General features: G+C 39.9%; 1 protein-coding gene across 3 annotated transcripts in view; it reads left to right on the forward strand.

The window, feature by feature from the left end:
* The window catches only part of LOC103180133 (BBX high mobility group box domain containing), an 86,096-nt gene extending 76,241 nt beyond the window's left edge, over window positions 1–9,855 (forward strand). For 2 of the 3 annotated variants that reach the window (XM_042333919.1, XM_042333921.1), the window contains 4 exons: window positions 1,147–1,236; window positions 3,564–3,752; window positions 4,335–4,527; window positions 7,725–9,855. In XM_042333919.1, the coding sequence (XP_042189853.1) occupies window positions 1,147–1,236; window positions 3,564–3,752; window positions 4,335–4,527; window positions 7,725–7,815 (563 nt within the window). In that variant the 3' untranslated portion in view covers window positions 7,816–9,855. The remainder of the gene's footprint in view (window positions 1–1,146; window positions 1,237–3,563; window positions 3,753–4,334; window positions 4,528–7,724) is intronic. The other variant, XM_042333920.1, reaches the window with a different exon arrangement.
* The last annotated feature ends 10,227 nt before the right edge of the window (window positions 9,856–20,082 follow it).

The following is a 20,082-nucleotide window of genomic DNA, read 5'->3' on the forward strand; positions in this document are numbered from 1 at the left end:
ATTATTTCCTCTTGGGAGTTGCGTGTTATGGGGAGAAGGTTTTTTATTTATTTATTATTTCGCCCACAGAATACACAGTTAATTCACTTTACAATATATTTTGTGAAATACTTTGAGATGTCTCAAAGACGTGTTAAGGCGCTTTATCAAATGCAAAGATTATTATTATAATTAAGGTTGTGTAGCCGGTTTCTGGTTGCTAAGTGTTCCTTGTGTGCCATTTATATAAAAAATTGGTCACTCAATCCACGACTGTTTGTAGGACTCTGCTGTGGCTGCCATGTTTCACCCACAAAATATACAGTCAGTTCACTTTACAGTATATTCCTTGAAGTGCTTTGAGACTTCTCGAAGATGTGATAGGCGCAATATCAAATGCAAGGATTATTATTGTTTTTAAGTAATTGTGTTCCTGAACACAGTATGTAGTGGAGGTCCCTGGGCTGCTGGAATAATGCCAGATCACCACAAAGGGGCCACACTGACATAGATATTACCTATTGAGAGGATTTGCAGGATCTGTAAAAGAAATCTCATGCATTGAAAATGTGTGGAACCAGATGCTGTTGTTGCTGACCTCTTTTTGAGTATCAGGAACCTCCTTTTGCCGCAATCCAACTTTAAGGAAGTGAAATTAGTGCGTGAGCAGAGTTCAGGCGAGTCGGCTTGAGCCAAATGGCAGTACAGTGAAGGATTCAATACCAGTGAATACTTTGCAAATTATCCCAGTTATTAAATGGTAAAAATAATATTGCGGGCAATGGAATGCCTATGACAATACAAGGAGCTCTGCAGTAAAAACACTTAGAGGGGAGATGTTATCCCAGTGGTGACTGCTTTGTATTCCATCACTCAACACAAGTGTTTAAGAGATGTTGCTTTTCAAGAAGTTCAAAGTCAAAAGGCTAAACTTTGCACCTGGCTACTTGTTACCATCACCCACCCATTAATCCTAGAAAGAAAGCGAGCAGGCGGACTGACAGTGATCAGTGTGCTAGCACTAATATAGGTACTATAATACATTATATATACCTCTATCTTCATTCTCCATTAGTGTGGGCAGTTCAGTCTTATCTGTTGGCTCATCCAACCCATTTGGATGAAAGACAATTATCGTTTCCTTTTTATATTTTTATTCTTCTTTAGGATCATCTCCATCTCAGAAAAAGGCCTTATTCCACAGCATAGTCAGCAAGTATAAGCACAAAATGGAGACACAACACTTACCTGATGAAGGTACCAATACAGTCTGATTTTACGGTTGTTAGAGCCATTTTGGGGGGTGGGGGGGGAAAGAAGATGGAGCTTCTATCTCTGAGCGTAGACCTAATAGACCGAATAACGTATTTCTGTCCTGTGACTTTCCTGTAATGTTCGAACAGTTGTAACATTTGCTTACAAAATACACAGTCACTACACACTACAATTCTGTGTAGCAATTTGGGACAACTTCCTGACATGAAATTCAAGGATTATTATATAACTGTACAGATGTTCACATTACAAATCATCCATACAGATCTGCACACCGCAAGCTTCACTGTCGCCAAAGGATGTTTTGCACAGCACGTGCATTAAGTGTGTACATGATAACCTTAGAATCCCCGCAGACCACTATTCTGTTGTGATGTAGCTGTCTATTAGAATAAAATAAAACTCCTGCTAATTTTGTCTGGTTAATAATAAATTACGATAATTGCAACACGAGTTAGAGTGATTTTGAAGTGGGGCAGTCAGTGGATTGCTGCAATGAATTTCAAAAGCTAGTTACATTAGTTGTATCTCGCAAAACTGCCCTTATGATTGAGACTGATAAGTGGCACTTAAGACAAAATACAGCCGATTATACCATTTACAAGATATAATAATAATCATAATAAAAATAATAATCCTTGCATTTGATATAGCACCTTATCACATCTTCAAGGCGTGATGAGTTTGGTAAGCTCGCTCTTTCAGAAAACTAATAGATAAATATTGCACTGTTGAAATTCATTAGCTAGTATATTGTGCCCCAAGGCATTCATGTGGCTTAGTCCCTGAATCTTATGCCTCTCCATGATAATACAAGTCTATTGGGGATCCATTCTAACGACTGAGGCAAGGCCTCAGAATCAGTACTTTTCAATACTTAAAACTGACATTTTCAGTAATACCATACTCTCCAGTGGGTTATAATAGTCATGTAATGTCTAGTCTTATTTTCCTGCTCGCTGTCCACCACTATATTTGTCAAGTACTTTGAGACATTCATTGGCTCGAAAGGCGTTATAGGAATGCAACTTGGTATAATTTGCCAAAATTAAGTGCTTTGGACAAGAGTCCACTTAACCATTCATTCAGTCTAAGCAAAACTAGCATAAAATTCTGAGTAATGTCAGATAGTTCACCTCCAGTTTAAGTTTGATTATATTTACTGTATTAAGCACTGACTTTTAAACATATATATTATCTTTTTGTCCACAAAATATAGTCAATTCACTTTACAGTATATTCTGTGAAGAATTCTTGAGCTGTCTCAAAGACATGATAAGGCGCTATATCAAATGCAAGGATTGTTATTATTATTATTACCTTTGGGTAAGCATAAGCACATGAGAATTCTAGGTGTGGATCAGGTATGTCCTCACCTGGAGTCAGCTATACCATGGCCTCAGCTATCATATATAACATTTATGACACTTCCTTTTTCCCCTCCTTTCTGCCCCCCTTCCTCACTCCCCCCTCTTCCCCACCCAGCTCCAGCAGCCAGAACCATTTTGCCCCGCGGAGTATTTGCTCATCGTAGTCTATCCTAACCTCCAGATCTGTTCTTGAAACTCATTTTTGTATTAACAGTGAATAGAAGTTTTTTTTTTGCACTTTGTAGCAGAAGAGACCATCTCTTGCAAGTGACAGTAGGTTCCAACAAGTGCTCTTCACTACCCACTTATTGCAGTACCTGTATGACCCACATTCGTGATAAAAATCTAATGGTGTTAGATCCAGTGTGTTTGTGTGTGCACGCACGTTTGTGCCCCAAATGGACAAGTTGGGAAGTTGGAACAAGGAACAAAAAACGTTGGAAGAAAAAATATTTTTTGTAGGAATTTATTGTAGACAAAGGAAGTTAAGTAGAAATTCCCTTGCTTCCTGCTGACTGCTGTATTTTATGATGGATTTGTTAGAAAGCGCGGTCACATCTGTAAAGAATGTGGTTCTTGGACTATTGAATTTGTATCCTTTTTTCCATTATGCATAGGACACTTTTTAAAATATATTTGTTAAAATTTAATTTCTAAATGTTTTATTGTCAGTGTTGAATTAAAATTTGTGTTCCCACTGCATACTATTTCTATCTGCCTCAACTATTTGAAAAATAATAGCAATACAGATGGATGCTGGCTGTCAGGTTAAATAATCCGACTGAGTGGAAGACACAGTCATTTGAGAATTGAGGGCTTTTAAATCCTGGAAGTCAAGTAAATGGATGCATGCTGTGCTCTCTAGAGGAAATGACCAAACTTAAGACAGGTGCTTTTTTTTTCGCGAGTTTGTTAATGGATTTCTTTCTCGCCTTTCAGCCATAATATCACAGGATGCAAACACTGCTGAACAGGCTCAGAAAGTGGAGCATGCAACATTAGTTCCGACCAGCCCCGGATCGGGAGTGACGCAAGAACCCCTCGTCGGCAGCCAAAAGCGCAAGGCCAGGAAAACAAAAATAACACACTTAATACGAACAGCCGATGGTCGATTGTCACCTGCAGGGGGTGAGCACACATTGGTGGATGTTTGCACATTCATTTTTATATATATATATAGGTATATATAATGCTGGGAGACAGAGTAGAACGGAGAGTGCTAGAAATTATACTTTCAATTCTCTTGCTGGGCTAGTATGGCAAACGGTTGAATAGGATTGAGATCCACAAGAAAAGTTTACATGCTGCCTTTCTTCTCTGCAAAACATTAAATGCAGAGCATAACCAGAAATATCTAGCAGTCCGCGGTTATGATTGATTCATTTATTTTTTGTCACGTTGAACGTGTCTGTTTTAACATTTCATGTCATAGGTGTCTGCCTTTAAGCACTCTGAGATGCCGTCCGGTGTGGAGGGCGCTATATAAATCCAAGTTGTTATTGTTGTTGTTGCCTGTTCAGGTGGAAGTTAAAGATCCCACGGCACAAGTTGAAAAGAGAAGAGAGTTTCTTCTGGTGTCCTGGCCAACAATCCCTCAAATGCAATCTGTCACAGCACTATGGGAATGAAAGTAATTGTACAAAAACTAGCAAAGTGTTTTTGCCTTTTGAATGAATCATGATCTCCAACCTGTTTTTTCCATTGCGGCAGACGTAACCAAGGCGAAGATGCCATGCAAACAGGAAAAGAAAAAACAGCCATTAAAATCGGATACTTTTGACAGAAGCTCAAAGACTGAGCAGGCGTGCGGTATTTCACCAGAAATGCCAACTGCATCTGCAATCCCAGCATTCCTCAGTTTATCCGCCTTGGCAGAGGTTGCAGCAATGGAGAATGTGCACAGGTAAAGTACCCAGCAGAAGCACCTGCACTGCCACAACCTCAGGGTGAGCAACCACCGAACACAATTTTTTTTAGATCTCAGGAAGACCTCACTACTCGTGAATGATCAAGATTTTCTTTGCAAGTGGACGGAACAATTGGGCTCCATCCACATTGAAGCTCTTTAGTCTTCTACATATGCCAACATTTTTTTTTGGTGGGGACAGAAACATCAAAGAATTCAAGGCCATCCTGGCTGAAAGACTATTCCTACCCATGGGTATTTCCATAGCACCACATGATCAGCCTGAGATGCACTGATAGGCTTGATGCCTGTTCCGTGCTAGTTTAGATGATATTATCAAAGAAGAAACGTATAATTAGTGTCTCTGAGTTAGGGAAGAGAGAATTCTTCCACTCCTGAGTACTTGAAATTTTCCCTTCACGTGAAAGGTGTAATATAAATGTACAATTCTATTGTACTGCCACTACTACTACTAATAATAATCATTGCATTTGATATTACATTGTCAAATCGTCTCAAAACACTTCACAGGATTTACTGTAAAGTATAGTGGCTGTATTTGTAGGTGGCCTATTAGTGACACCTCCTGTGAAGTGCACATGTGGATGCTGGTGGCTGTGGCATTCCCTGGGGTTGAACACACTGCTGATACTGTATTATCTAGTGGAGTTAGAGCACTCGCCTCGCAAACGAGAGACCTGGGTTCAATTCCCAGCAGGGCGAAACGTTGGACCAACTTCCTTACTCCACACGTCTCTGCTTACCTAACAGTAAGCAGCAACCTGGTTGTTAGTCGATTGGCGGATCGTTTTTCCAGGAGTAATAATCCTTAAAAAATAATAATAATAAATTGGTCACTTCAATCCATGACTGTTTGTGCGCTATTGGCTGCCGTGTTTCGCCCACAAAATATACAGTTAATAATAACAACTTGCATTTATATAGTGCTCCTCCCGCAGGATAACGTCCCAGAGAACTTGGTCAATTCACTTTACAGTATATTCTGTGAAGCGCTTTGAGACATCTCAAAGACGCGATGAAGCACTATATCAAATGCAAGGATTATTATTACAATCTACACTTACACTTAAAGAATAGGCACTTAGTTGAAGTACCGCAGAGCTCTTGGCACCTGTAGAGTTTCAGCTTAGACTAGTTTGGAAGAAGAAAGCCCTTCAGCCAATCTGATATCGTTCTTCAAGAATACCCACCCCTACCCATCACAACATCAAGTTGGTTTTTAAATGAATCCAAAATTCTGGCCTCAACCAACATTGTTGGCAACCTATACCTGCTGGCTTCAAACCACCGTTCCTGGCAAGATCACTACATTTCAGGAAGGCAGGGGGAATTAAATTCCTTGGAATAAAATGCACTTGTTGTGACAATTCGCTTATGGGATATGTTTTAGGATTACCAAGTGTTTCTTTTCCTGGTATATTTGGCAACAATATTGTAAATCCTCTCCCTGGGTGGGCATTTAATTCAAACCACTTGCAAGGATTGTTTTCTTGTTCGTAACATGGGTAACAATATATGTTTTGTCACATCAGTTTCAACTTATCCAAAAAAAAGGAAATTATATCTAGTTTCTCTCATCAGTTGCCAAGTGAAATTTGACAAGCTGATTTCTGATTTCACGTGTGCGTGCAGTACTGCTATTGAACGTTTGTAGTACTTGGAGTCCTGTAGTATATTGGTTAGAGCACTCGCCTCATACGTGAGTGGATCCGGGTTCGAATCGCGGGGAAGGTGAAACCTTAGGCAAGTTTCGTTACTCCACATGCCTCTATTTATCTAGCGGTTGTTAGTCAATCGGCAGAGTGCTTTTTGTGGGTGGTAATCCCTTCAAAAAAAATAATAATGATAATTTGCTCACTCAATCCACGACTGTTTGTGGGACATTGCTGCGCCCAATTGGCTGCCGAGTTTCGAGCACAAGATATACAGTCAATTAACTTTACAGTATGTTCTGTGAAGTGCTTTGAGACATCTCAATGATGTGATAAGACGCTATGTCAAATGCAAGGATTATTATAGTATTATGTTATTACATCATACCTGCCACCAGGCGGCATTCATGTTTGGCAATCTTCCAGCATCAAACACATGCAGTGCTCTGATCTAACTTCAATTTGATACCAATTCAGTACCGATTCGCTTAAAGCTATGATCACGGGTGCTTGCATGCTTGCATTTTGTTTGCCGTACAGTGGTGGCGGTTTGGAGAGGTGTCCACCCAGTATTTATTAAATGTGCACAACAGTTATTCGTTAGTTACAGTGTTGTAAGCAGTCTATGGTTTTCGCACCACTATCTTTTTTGGGGGGTGGAACTTTGAAAAAAAAATCCTTGTGCTTTAATCTTTTAAACGTTATTGTTGTCAGGCACACTTCTGTTTTCTGTTTTTTGTTAGGTCTCTTCTTCCTCCTCCCCTCCTCCCCCATATAGACATGTAAAACCTATCTCTATTTTACTTGAAATTTGAGAATTGAGTCAACCTTTATGGCATTCTCTATAGTCGGGTCCCTGAGCCAGGCGGGACCGCGGTACTCCAGCAAACTGCTGATGACAGACCAGGCAGTCTGGCTTCTCCGCTGGCCTTGGAGAGGGAGACTAGTCACTGGGAGCAGGGATTCAACACACTCAGCTTCTGTTAACCCCGCAAGCCAAAGCCCTAACAGTTATGGAGGTCCTTGGTGGACAAGCAGCAGATGGTGCTTTCAATGACAAGCTATGCAGTCTTAGCTGATTAAATTCCAGCAATATCCCCAACGCACACTCCAGGAAAGCCTTGGCTTTTGCCAATCTGCATCTGATACTCTCCGGAATTAAGTAAGCAAGGTGTGTCCCTCTAGAGAGAAAGAGAGAGAGGGAGTGTGCATTCAATTCCAGACACAGGGGAATATCCAAGTGTTAGTGACATACATATTCAGTACTCTCATACTGGTTTGGATGCTCTGACATGTGGATAGGTTTCTGCATGTCAGACACCCGGCTGATCAAAAAAAAACACTTTACTGTACTTCTGTTTTCAATTGAAAGTTTAATATTTCGAATTTGGTGCATGACAATTTAGAAAACTAATAGGATGCTAAAAAGTAATTAAATTGATTAAACCTGTGGCAATGAAGGTAGCCTCTCTGTCAATGGATCTTGCTGTATTCATTCTTATTATTTGCTTTCCTTGACAGAGGCCAGCATGCAGTTACTCTTAACCATGATGGACAGCCAAAGGAAATGGCCCAACAAACCCCAGTACTGATCTCCTGCGCAGACCAATAATACATCGTTATTTTGTATCTCTACAATGGCTCGAAACACAGGAGATTGGTCCATTAGACTCACCATCGACTGCATTGTGGGAATCTTGCCTTCTGTGACTGAGTTCCTTACAAAACAGCTGGAAGGCGCTGACTCGGCAGAATTCCGTGGACAGGCTTGGGAAAGCGAGCGTTGGGGGGAAGAAGAAAAAAACGTTTTACGAAACGGGGCTCAAACTAGTTTCTTCAGCTTTCGTTCCTTCTCTGAAGACGACCTGGTTTAAGAAAAACAAAAGTAAATCGCTGTTACAACAGAATAACTGCCCTTCAAACGTCCTGGCGATTCTGGCAGCTTCACGCCAGGTGATCGGAGTGTTAGCTACTAGAGTTTCCTACAACTTCTAGCTTTTCTCAAGTAACACTGATGCACTGTGCTAGTGACTAGATATTGTCAATCTCTCTCTCTTTTTCTCTCTTCCTCTTTTTTTAAAAAAAGAAACCTATTACGATTTTAGTTTCACAGAGAACTGTTTAATCATGAACTTCTGTCCAGACATGCACACAGAGAGAGAGGATGTGGCAGGAATAAAAGATTGTTGAGAATGCTGCATGATCGACCATCATATTAAGCATCACTTTTCCAACGCCACTGTTTAGTTGAGATTCTCTGTTAATCTCGAGTCGAGCTTTAAATAGCACAATCTGTCTTTGTGTACAGACGGTACCAATTTTTTTTACATAATCTTTGGCTTTCTCTCGCTAAACCTCACTGGCCCTGCGTTGTGGGCCAGTTTACTGGACGTGACTGTTTTCCAATACTGTTAAGATGTGTAAAGTAATTTGCTTATTTTTAAGCAATTAGGCACTAATAGTGGCAGAAATCCTGCAAAGCTTTTTAGGTCCTAACTGTTGCACTGCTGTGTTTTTTACAGTGAATGATTATTATGGTGGTTGTAGGGTTACTAATTCAGCGAATTACTGAGGAGATATTCAGGTTTTTATTTCAGGTTGCAGAAGTATATCAGCACAAAAAAAAATGTCTTCTGTCAGACCAACAGCTAGAATTACCGATGTTTAGTACTGCTTAGCTCGAATGCAAAATCTGTTTCTGCACACAACAATTGCTGATCATGTTACCAGAATGGAACCCGGTTGAGTGGCGAATAGGAGTTACGAGGTAGTTGCACAAATCTGAGGGGCTTGCAAAACAGTCAGCACTCTGAGGGATGCAGTTCTCCTTAGCGCTGTTCAGCGATGTCGTTGCAACACCAATTTGATGTCCGTGAATTATGGTCATTACCTTGACATCAGTCGGTGATCGTGTGAGAGCAAATCTATTTTTCAGGGATCTTACAGGGTTATTCAGTGTATTTGTATATAATGCCCCCTTTTTTATATATAAACAGCACAGAAAGGAGTAGCACGTTGCAATCGTTTCAGAGATGACTTGTTCTCTTACAAGATCATGACTGGAATTCACTAGAAGACGTTTTAAACTAGCAAATGGCACAGTTGCAGTGAAACTTTATCATGGGATCCGACATCTGAAGGTAAAACAAAACTAACTGCTTGAAGCCGATGGCAGTGGAATCCAGGTGGTGAGCACTTGAAATGTTGTGTACCAAATCCAATGATTGTATGAGTTTGCAGTTCAGGTGTAAGTCCCGTTTTCTCTCTCTCTCTCACTCACGGACTCTCACACACACACACACACACAGACATTAACAGTGGGTGGGCAGACATTACACCTGGATCTAGATTTACTCTTAACGTAGCATTTCAGAATCCAGCAGAATTTGTCAATTTCTTTAAATAGAGGGCTTTTATTTTTGAAGGTGGTTTCTTGTGAGTTTCTTATAAGAGCTACAGAAAACAGGGCTTCAAACTTGAAACCAAATTCAACAACTTGCCAACCTCTGCACGCTCTGAAATTCTACATCAAAGGGTAAACCTCGACCTAGCTGGAATTTCTAGCTGCGTCTGTTTCACGAGTTGTGTAAGCCCCTGGGGACTATTTGTGAGATGTTTCATTGGATGTTAATTAAAACCAGAGCACCTGAAATTTCTTCTGTGTATGCACATATTTTCACAACTTGCCCGATAGACCCCACTGAGTGCACTTTGCTAGCAATGTAGCTATAATGGCAGATATTGGAGGGAGGGGAACAATTTGTATGGAATCAGAAACCTTTTGACGCTGGGAGATAAAGTATTACCAACAACATGGTTTCCCTGAGTACATTTAAAGTATGAGCTGTTTCCACTCTAAGATCCGTGAACACCAATTACCACTTGCATATTTATAGCCCTCTTCACTCTCAGAGCACTGTAATATTGAAATATTGAGGTCTGACATACACCAGTCAGCAACATTTGGCAAATCAGCAATTGACACAGGAGAGACCCTGACTATCTGTAATTTTCTTCAGTAAAACATGATGAAAATTATTTTTTATTTGCATTCATCTGGAACTGAATATCAAGCACGCAACTGACGTATATTTATTTGTAGAGAGGGTGCTAAATGACAGCAACAAACTCAGAATTTTCTTTTTGTTACAAGAATGTTCAGTCGTCATAAAATAAACACTTCCGCAAAGGTAATTGTGCCGCTTGGAACAGGATGGTTAATTTGGCGAAAAGGAGGTTGGCAGGTTGACATATAATAATGCTCAGAATCAGGTATGTGTTTTAAATCAGAGGCCACTGAAGCACATCTAGAAGTACAATTCAGGAGTAAAAGCTAACTTTAAAAGTTAAGGCTGGAAGGGGTAATGAATGAACAGTTTGCTCCAAGAGCCAGGGTAAACGCGATGGGCCGAATGGCCTCTCCTGTGCTGCAAACTTCTATGTTTCTATGATTTGCATAACTATATGAGAACCCCATGTGGTGTGATCTAAATGGAACACCTATCAGTTTGTTGAGCCAATGGTAAAGTATCCCATATTCCTGTATGCAAGGAAATAAGGCTTAGACTCTTGTGATGCTTCAATTCTGTGCACCATGTCTGTATGTACGTACTTGGTCTTAAAGCATGCTTTGCCCCAAGAATAACATTTTGATGCTCTCTTGTTCACTAGAAATCCTGACCATAGTATTTCTTGGCAATTCTTGGCATTTACATTGGGATTCAACAGTAATACAAAAACTTTGTTAGCCTTTATTTTTCTGGATCCGACTAAATCAGGCTGCCTAGGGTATGGTGGTTTTTGAATTAAGCTTGGCACTTAAAACCAAAATGCAAGTATTTACAGCTGGGTGTAGGGGAACGGGAAAGGAGAGGAATAACACCTGTATCGCATAATTCAGTTTGTGGCTGAATGTATGTGGCTTTCAAACCATGCACACACATTGCTTGAATGTAATGGGAGTTTTAAAGGGTTTAAGGTTCAGACAGACGATATAGTGATTTAGGTCTCACCCAGGCCAGTCATAGTGATTAGGTCTGTGCCTAGCCTGGGCTGAGGGTTTTGCTCAAACAATGATTAGGTTTGAGCGAAACCCTGAGCTGTGATTAGGTCTGAACTGGGCTGAAGTGTAGTGGTTAGATCTTAGCCCAGCCCTGGGCAGTGATTGGGTGAGAGCCCAGTTCTGGGCTGAGACTTAATGACGAGGAATATGGGAACGTACAGGATTGGAAATGACCATTGCAATCCATGTGGTCTCAAAGTTTATTTTGGAAAATAAAAAACGACACCATCTTATATCCCTCAATTGAATTCTTCACCAAATATCTTGTCTATTTCTCACTTTGAATTTGCCGATACATCCCGTCTCCTACTTCAGCTGCAGAATCAAAAGCGAGCAGGAGGAGTTATTCTGAAGAAGGGTCGTAGACCCAAAACGTTGACTCACTTTCCTTTCTCCATAGATGCTGCCTGACCTGCTGAGTTTTCTCAGCTCTCTCTGTTTTTGTTTTAGGGGGAGTTATTTACCTGTGTATACTCGGGACATTATTTGGAGCAATGGTAGAGTTTATTACCCAGTCCTTCCTGCCCATCCTATTCCTACATTAATTGCAAAGATAATTGTCATTATTATCATTTGTAATTATCCAGCTATCGGAGAAAATAGGATGGTGGCCAATGGCAACACGGATTGAATATTTCCCCGTCTGCTTTATGTAAGTAGACAGAAATGAGCTTCCCTTAATGTCTGTGTGCCCCAAGGTACCACATTCTGAACTTCTGAGACCATTGACAGCCCACGATCTGGGCCCTCGCTCTATTGTCATCAGCAAGTAAATTGGTCAACAATAACTGAGGAGATGTGAGCCTGGCTTAGTCATTTCGGTGTTAAAACCTGGATACATTAGCACTGCCTGAATTCATTTTTATTGGAAACAATAAATTGAGGGAAGTGGGAGAAGAATGGAGAGGGCACTAATTCTTGTAGAACTTTAGCACTATTTTCCTTATGGAAACTCGCAACCTAATAGGTTTCACTGTAACCCAGGGCCAGTTTGTAATTATATTGCTTCATAAAAGTCGCAGTAGAGAGTAGCAAGTATAACCATCAATTCAATCTGCTCAGCCTCCGAGTAGGAGGAACTAAAACATTCTGAAAGAGTTCAGCTTTCCAAGTTTCAAACAAACTGAACATCAATGACAGACTGAGCAGGCTGATTTCTTTAATAAAATGAAGCATTAGCTTGTTTCCGGGAATGTGCATACTTTAATTTAGGGCGACTTATAAATGGGAAATATTTGTTTCGAGTCGGGCTAGACACAATTTGTCTTGGACTTCTTTCACACCGCGGTTCGGGTAAAGGGTCGAACTCCCTGGGTGGTAAACAGTGTTTTGTTTTCTCTTTCCTATTCCTTAATTCCCATTTCATGGTGAGAAAGGCAAACCCTGAATTGATGATTCAGGTTTCAACAACACAGCAGAATGGAGGAGCTTGTGAAAACGCCAATTGCTGATGTGTCTCATTTTGAAAGGAGTAAGACTTGTTAGTGGATTCAAGTGTTTTGACGCTTCCAGACATCTTGGAACATTGCTTTGGGGTTTGCACATCTCCTCTGCTAATTGGCGACTACAACAGCCCATCCTGGTAACATGATCATTCCTTTGTGACTGCTTTATACGACTTGTTATTTACTTATTCTGTTTGTGTCATTCTAGCTGTAAGGAACATTTTGTTACGTTTTTGTGCAACTGTGTTTCTTTGTTGCCTGTCATTAGAAATAATGTCTTTTTTCCTCGTAGTAGAAACCAGCTTTTGCCCAAAGTCTAGGTAATATTTAAGAATGAAAAGCGTACACAGACGTTACTGTATTTAAATGTTCACAATGCTTTTTCACAAGAGAAGTTGAGTATAATGAGAAAATTGTCTACTTTTTATGTCTGACCAAGCAGAATACAGATCATTGTACGTTTTTGTTTTATTTTGTCATTTCCTTTAATAATTTTTGGTAAGTGATACTTCCACAATATTTATAAGTGGGGTCTAGAGTTTAGCTATGATCTGCTTTCTTTGATTTTAAATATGAGTGTGACTTCAAAGTATAGCATATTGCACTGGTGATCTTATCACTTTTTTCTTTTTACACGTGTGCAAGACCCCACGATTTGGTCAGCACTGTAGACCCGAGTGAGTTGTGAAAATCTTTGCTTGCGGGAAAGACACAGCGGTAAAAGTGACGTGGTCATCCGTCTGGTTGCTTATTGTGGTGTGTGGGTTGGAGGGCTCAGGACTGAACGGGGAAAGCGAGGTGATAATTCACACGCGTGCATTATTGGTTTTGTTTTCACTGCCACAAAGTGTCGGCAGCAGTGAGGTTAGGAATGATCACCGCAGAGTTAAAGTTGATGCTGTTTTTATTATTTGTAAGATGTGACCAGGAAGATTTCCGTTGTTCGAAACTAGGATTCAGCAATGATTCGCTGACCTTTCTTTTTACCCCACAAAATTATACCAGCCTGCCCTTGTATGTGTGTGCATGTGTATGTGTGATTGAATGGGTGAGTCGATTGAGAATTGCAAACGACAGCCAAGACCACGGGAGCAATTTAACAAGCAGGAGTTAACCTTTTGAGTAATCAATGTTCTCTACTGTTTTCAAATTGGATAAAACCTTCAATGCACGATATCTGGATTGCGGTTGAATCAATGATGATCAATATTAGAATCGGAAATGTAAAGTAGACCTCGAGTGTTCATTGATTTGCAGTGCCCTTTGACTAACCAGTGCAAAGCATTGCGATGTAGTGCAAAACTGCCTGCACCTTCCTCAAAGGGTTATAATTGCGAGAAGTTCGGGCACTTACTGGTGGAGAAAGATCTTCTGTGATATCCTTGCTGAAAGTATAGAGATGATAATGGATTATATATTTATATATTATGACTTACAAGTTGTCACATGTAAAATAGAATACACATTCAGTAGAGCTGCTGTAAGTTTAGACGTTACTTTCCCCTTATAAATGCCTGAGCACCCGCACTATCTCCCAATATTACAAGTCACACTCTTAGTCACAGCAGATTTTGTTGAATTTTGCAGGACATCCCAGTTGAACGCAACCAACCCAGATAGTGCAATCGTTTGCAGATTTAGCTTCTAACCATTCAGAAACCGACAAAGTGCTAGATTCAAGAAAGCAAATTGTACTTAAAAATTATCCTCAGGAGATTGTATACTGTTTTGCCAACCGTTTGTTTGTTGTTTTTCAATACCCTAGTTAAAAGCGAAGAAATTCTTTGGCAAAGTAGTTGTTGAGAAGTATTCAGGCATTGAAAATGATGGGCTTGGGTAATTGTGAAGGGGGCAGCTAACTCTTAACTCGTAACAGTGGGTGAGATGGCGTAGGGGGGAGTGGCGAGGGATGGGGGGGGACACGAGAGTGGAGGCAAATTATGTCAGCTTGCTTGCAGCCAATTCAGGCCAATTGATGGCTGAGAACAGGAAGCTCCTTTCATTGGGTCTCCTATGGTGCTCGGAAAGTTGTGTCGCAACAGGTTCTGCTCAGCGTCATGTGAAACCATTGAAATAAAAGTCAGCACAAGAGTCTGGGTAGGCATGTCTGCTGCAGGAGATGTTTGTAACAGGGATGACATGCGCTGCAGTTGCATTGTCAGTTGTCAAAAGGGTGTGAAGCTGAGGATGTCACCCTCACATCTCGCATGAGGTTTGGCAGTGCTGTTGCTTGGCAGATCACCAACCTATACCGACCATAACTTGCCTGTCACCCTGACCCACGGTTATAAATAACGGACTAGTTTGCTCCTGTAGGTAGCCTTTTATTCCCAAGAAGTTCAGGAATTTCCATTATTTTTTATGGGAATCAACCAAGTGGTTATGGCCTGATTTATACAGGACAGATTATTCCTACCCTTTACTTAGGTGTTTTATCTACAAAGCATTGTCCAAATAATTTACACGAGTAAGTCACGGAAAAGGTTTTTATTAAGTGTAATAGTCAGATAGTTGCTGGAACCCTTGTGTAGATAGTGTTATCATATTTTCCAATTTGTTAGGTCAGTTGGCTGTAAAGACAATGCTTAAGAATGACTTGATGTGTGTGTATATGTGTTGGGGAAGAAGTGGTGGGGTGGGGGGAGGAGAGACTTTTTTTTCCCTATTAGCTGCAGAAAAGAGGAAAATCCGTTAAAACAGTCTTAAGCTTGCCACTCCTGATCATATCCTACAAATAAATATTCAAAATGTTACCAATTCTGCTTGAAAACGGTTACCACGTCTTAAATTGGGTAGCAACCTTGCTTAAAAAGACAGATTGGTAGATTGACTGGTTGACTAATTAACGGTAGGATCTTTCACAATATGCCAGATACTTGCTGAGCCAAGAGATGAGTTGCTTGGAGCTAAAACAATAACTGAAGTTATTTGTGCCCTTTGAGTTAGTATTTTGTTGAAGACATCCAGTTTTAGAACCCAGGGTACCGGTCTGCACTTTTGTTCGTTGTGTTTGTGGAAAAATGCTTTGTGGATGAAATCTCCCAACTCAGATTGTGCACATTTTTTTATCGTAAATGTTTATTTTAAATGAACTTAGAATTTTAACAGAGTGGGTAATATAACTTGAAGAAAACTTTTTTTTATAGTATTGAAGTAAGGCATATTTAAGAAACTCGAAATGTGCATTGTATTCTAGGGGGAACATGTTTATTTGGCCTTAAAAAAAATATTTTATAAGGTACTTAATTTACTTTATGAGAATGGGGGGGGAAGATAATTAAGTCCGTTTTTACAAAAATTCAACCTGTTTGGGGCTGACGTTAATGATGTCTGCAACTGCTGCAGCAACACCTTGTAGCCAAAGAAATCTTTTGTTAGTAAAATTTCTTCTATAGAATCCGAGTTTAAATTGGGTGGGGGGAGGGGGGAGTTTAAATTTAGATTTTGTTTTAAAACAAAGGTGACTTATTGGCCCACTAGTGTAACGATTTGGGTATGTTTGTCTCACCCCGTTTTGGCTGCAGATTCAAATCTTGGCAAGGAACACCCAAATAACATTAGAAAGATGTCTAGCAGTTACAATGTGTATGATCCATTATTAGAACTGTGGTATATAAGGGTTGGTGAGGAGATAAAGGAGGCACTTGTTGACCAAATGGAGTTCAGTGGCGTTCAGTATCTTACGAATTCAAAGTTTTTTTTTAGGCCAATTAATAAAATGGATCCAGTAGTATATTTTTGAATGGCAGATTTGATGTGAACTATTTAGAATTTTTTTTCAAGGAGGGGGGAGGGGAAGGGAGGGTAGAAGGCAATGACTGATGATGTACAATTGATTTTGATACCAAAAATGCAGGAACATTTCCTGAGTCACATGAAGTATTAAGAGGAATTATATTTCATTAGAATCAACACACACACTCACACATACGCTTAGTTTGTTTCCAAGCTGACAATATTTAAAACCATGGTGAATAGAGTTTTAAGAGTCACATTTAAAATATATATATATATAAAAGACAAGACCACGATTCATTTTTGTGGATATCTGATCTTTAACCTTCGGGGTTTTGTAACACTGCAATGAGATTGTTTAAAGGAAGAACCCACATGCCTGTTCTATGAAGTTTGTACTCATATTAGACATGAACCAAATTAATTGTAATTCTCCAAGTAAAGTAATTTTGACCACAAATTAACTTTTGACATGTTCACTGTGCCTGCATTAGTGTAGCACCGTGTACTGAAAAACAAAATGACCTTAAAAGCCCAAAGACAACATTCGATTTGGATCAAGTATCTTATACTGTACTACTTTTTTTGAATTCTTAAACGAGTTGGTGTTTGTCATTTTTGACTTCAGATCATTGGTCCTGCTTTCCCCGTTTACATAATTTTTTAAAAAATTCAGCTTAAAGTATGGTTTTAGAAGCTTGTATGAACAGTGCTCTAAATCACTTGGGTCCCAAAGCTACCAGGTGCGTGTGTGTTTATGCACATAGAGGGATATGGACACCTCTTCCTTTGAACATTCTTACCACTCCGCTCTAACTGATGTAGATCCTGAGAGCTCTCAAAAATCCACTGGCTCGCTTCACTTCCCATTTCTTTTTGGTTTGTTGTTCAGAGAACAGGTCACTCTCTGCTAGTCAGCGATTTAGACCTCTGCAACAGACCATCATTATCCAAATCGCCCTCTTTCAGTGAAACATCACTTTAAGAAGTTTGTCATTTCAGCTTCTAGATGACCATTGAGGACGTGAATATTTAAAAATTGTTTATCTCTCAATGGGATCTCATTTCAGATTTATTGTGGATGTAACCATAGGTTCAGAAAGCCTCACTTTGGTGACATTTGTGCGCGTGAAGTTGAAATGGCCAATTACATTAGCCATGTTTGTGCTTCTGACTGGACAATCCAGTCACTTAATCCACACTGTGACCCAGATTGATGATGAAGGTTTTATTGTTCATGTCTTAACAATGTTTGTACACACAGACCTAAAAGACTGGAGCTGAAGCTGACCAGTGTGTTTTTTTCTCTTTCTCCCTATTCCTGGTTCATTATTTACACATACTGTTTGACAAGAGTTTGATGGGTTTTTAGCCCTGATCAATATACTACTTCCAAAGAGCTGGCTGTTGGTTAACAAGCAAACCTGACATCAAGTTTAAAGTATTGAGATCCATTGCACAAAGAGAGAAGACTTAAGGACCCAGTGTGGTCTTGTCATTGTTCTGAGTGGATTCCGCAGTGTGTGAGACACACCAGCACGGTTTTCTGTAGTAATTGACGTGTGAAAGTTACTTGTTAGCATTAGCGCATGGACATGCACAGATGGTGTTGGTGCTCAGCAACAATGTCAGCGCAATGGAATGTTGGCTGTCTTCTTGCTTGCAAGCAGGAAAGTAGGTGACGTAGGGTCTTTAGCTGTGGAGTGCTCGATAATAAACTGCAGTTCAGAATGCTATACTTGAGATGTATTGAATGCCACCCCTCGCCTAATCTTACAGTAAGTGAATATGGTGGTCGCCTACTTTGTTCAAAGAAAAAAAAAGCTTACGGTAATTAAGACTGCTGTAGATTGCCATTTTGATGTTTCTTTCTAGAGAATTAATTTCAGTGAAGTATAATTTTAAAAACGTGAAGCAAAATTCCTGGTGATGTTAGGATATCCCCATTACAAGAGAATCAGTTCTTGTTAAACAGAAGGTGCCTGTGTATATAGCTCCTTTCTATTGCTTTGAGCAGAGTCCCTTATATATTTCTTACTAATATGCTCTGTAGAAATTGAATTCAGAAATTTTACTACTGATAATTAAGAGTTTAAAGCCACTAATTATATAAAGGTTGCATAATTTGACAGATGATCATTTTATATTGTGTACTGTTTATTGCCTGTCTGTTTAGTTTGTGACTGAAACACAGATTTCTTTTTCCTCTATTATAATGCTGTATGCTGCTGCAGTGTTATTCTCTCATTATTTCCTAGCAGGCAATAAAGCATATTGTACAGTATTTTTGAAAAGGAGTATGACCTTTCTTTGCAACTAACAGTAAGCCTCAACTTTACACCCCAATACCTTAGAGAATGATGGTTGTTCGATTGAATCTAAGAAGAAAGCTATCAAAGACAACAAGAGTGGAGTAATTAAAAATACAATCAAATCTGTTCAAGCACCCACCAACATTGAGTAACCCTGTTGACAACCACCCTGGAACATTCCAGGCAGCGCAGGTTGCACACCAACAAACCTTTACTCGGGAAACACCCTTATATTAAGCCACGTTGTTGAAGAGAGGTTTGACTGTACAATTAAGATACTTTTGGTTTGAAATTCCACCGGGGTCTAGGTTTATTCTGTCAATGTGCCATTTCAGAGTGCCCAGAATTTGTAAAATTCTTAAAACACAGTCTTTAATTGCACAGCCAGCTTTCTGTCTGTTTATTTGATGATTTACACTACAGAAAACGGGCTTCACAGCTGAGACTGAACTCAACACTTTGCCAAGTTCTGCACACTCTGAAACGCCACGTTAATAGAGTAAATCGAGACATGGGTGGAATTTCCACCCAAGTGAAAGGAGTTGACTGACTTAAAAAGTGAGCTTCAATTGACCAAAGTAGGCTTTTCTCCTACTCGTAGTGTAAATCTTTGATAATTATAATTACCTTTTGTTTGGTCAGCCGGGTGACCGACACATGGAAACCCATCACCATGCTTGATATGCAAACAAAACTAAGAAATCCCAGAGACAAATTATTGGCATGGAATGCTCTCTCCATAGAGGAACGCATCCTGCTTACCTAATTCCAGTAGGTATTAGGCGCAGGTTGGCAAGAGCCAAGGCTTGGGGACCCCAGAGTGTGCGTTGGGGAAACTGCTGGAGTCTAACTCGCATTCTCCTTTAGTTGGTAGATTCAAGGTGAGTTGTTGGCATTCATAGCGGATGTGTTCACATCAAGGTAAAATAAGCGTAGGTTAGGGCAATATTGCAATACAGATACTTTGGCCAATTTAACAATTAACTGTCTCTGTACTCTTGGATGAAGAGTTAAACGGGCAGTCTTTCATCTTTTCCTGGCATCAGCTTATCTCAACCCAAGCCTTGGGGCATGAGCTTTGAGCCAATTAATCGAGAGCTCAGAGCCATTCATTGTTGCCTATTTCCTCAAAGAAGGAACTCTGCTTCAGAACATCAGTAGATCTGAATTATCAGAGTATTCTTGAGCCCCAAATGGTAATCTTTTATAACTTTTTGGCTTATTTTAGACCAATATTTGTGGATAATGATGCCTAATTCTTAAAAAAAATAACACTTTTACCTTTTGAGAGAAATTCTGATAGCCATCACAGTGTCAGTCGCACC

This window comes from Callorhinchus milii, unplaced genomic scaffold, assembly GCF_018977255.1.
Source record: "Callorhinchus milii isolate IMCB2004 unplaced genomic scaffold, IMCB_Cmil_1.0 Scaffold4, whole genome shotgun sequence".
In the NCBI taxonomy this organism is placed as follows: domain Eukaryota; kingdom Metazoa; phylum Chordata; class Chondrichthyes; order Chimaeriformes; family Callorhinchidae; genus Callorhinchus; species Callorhinchus milii.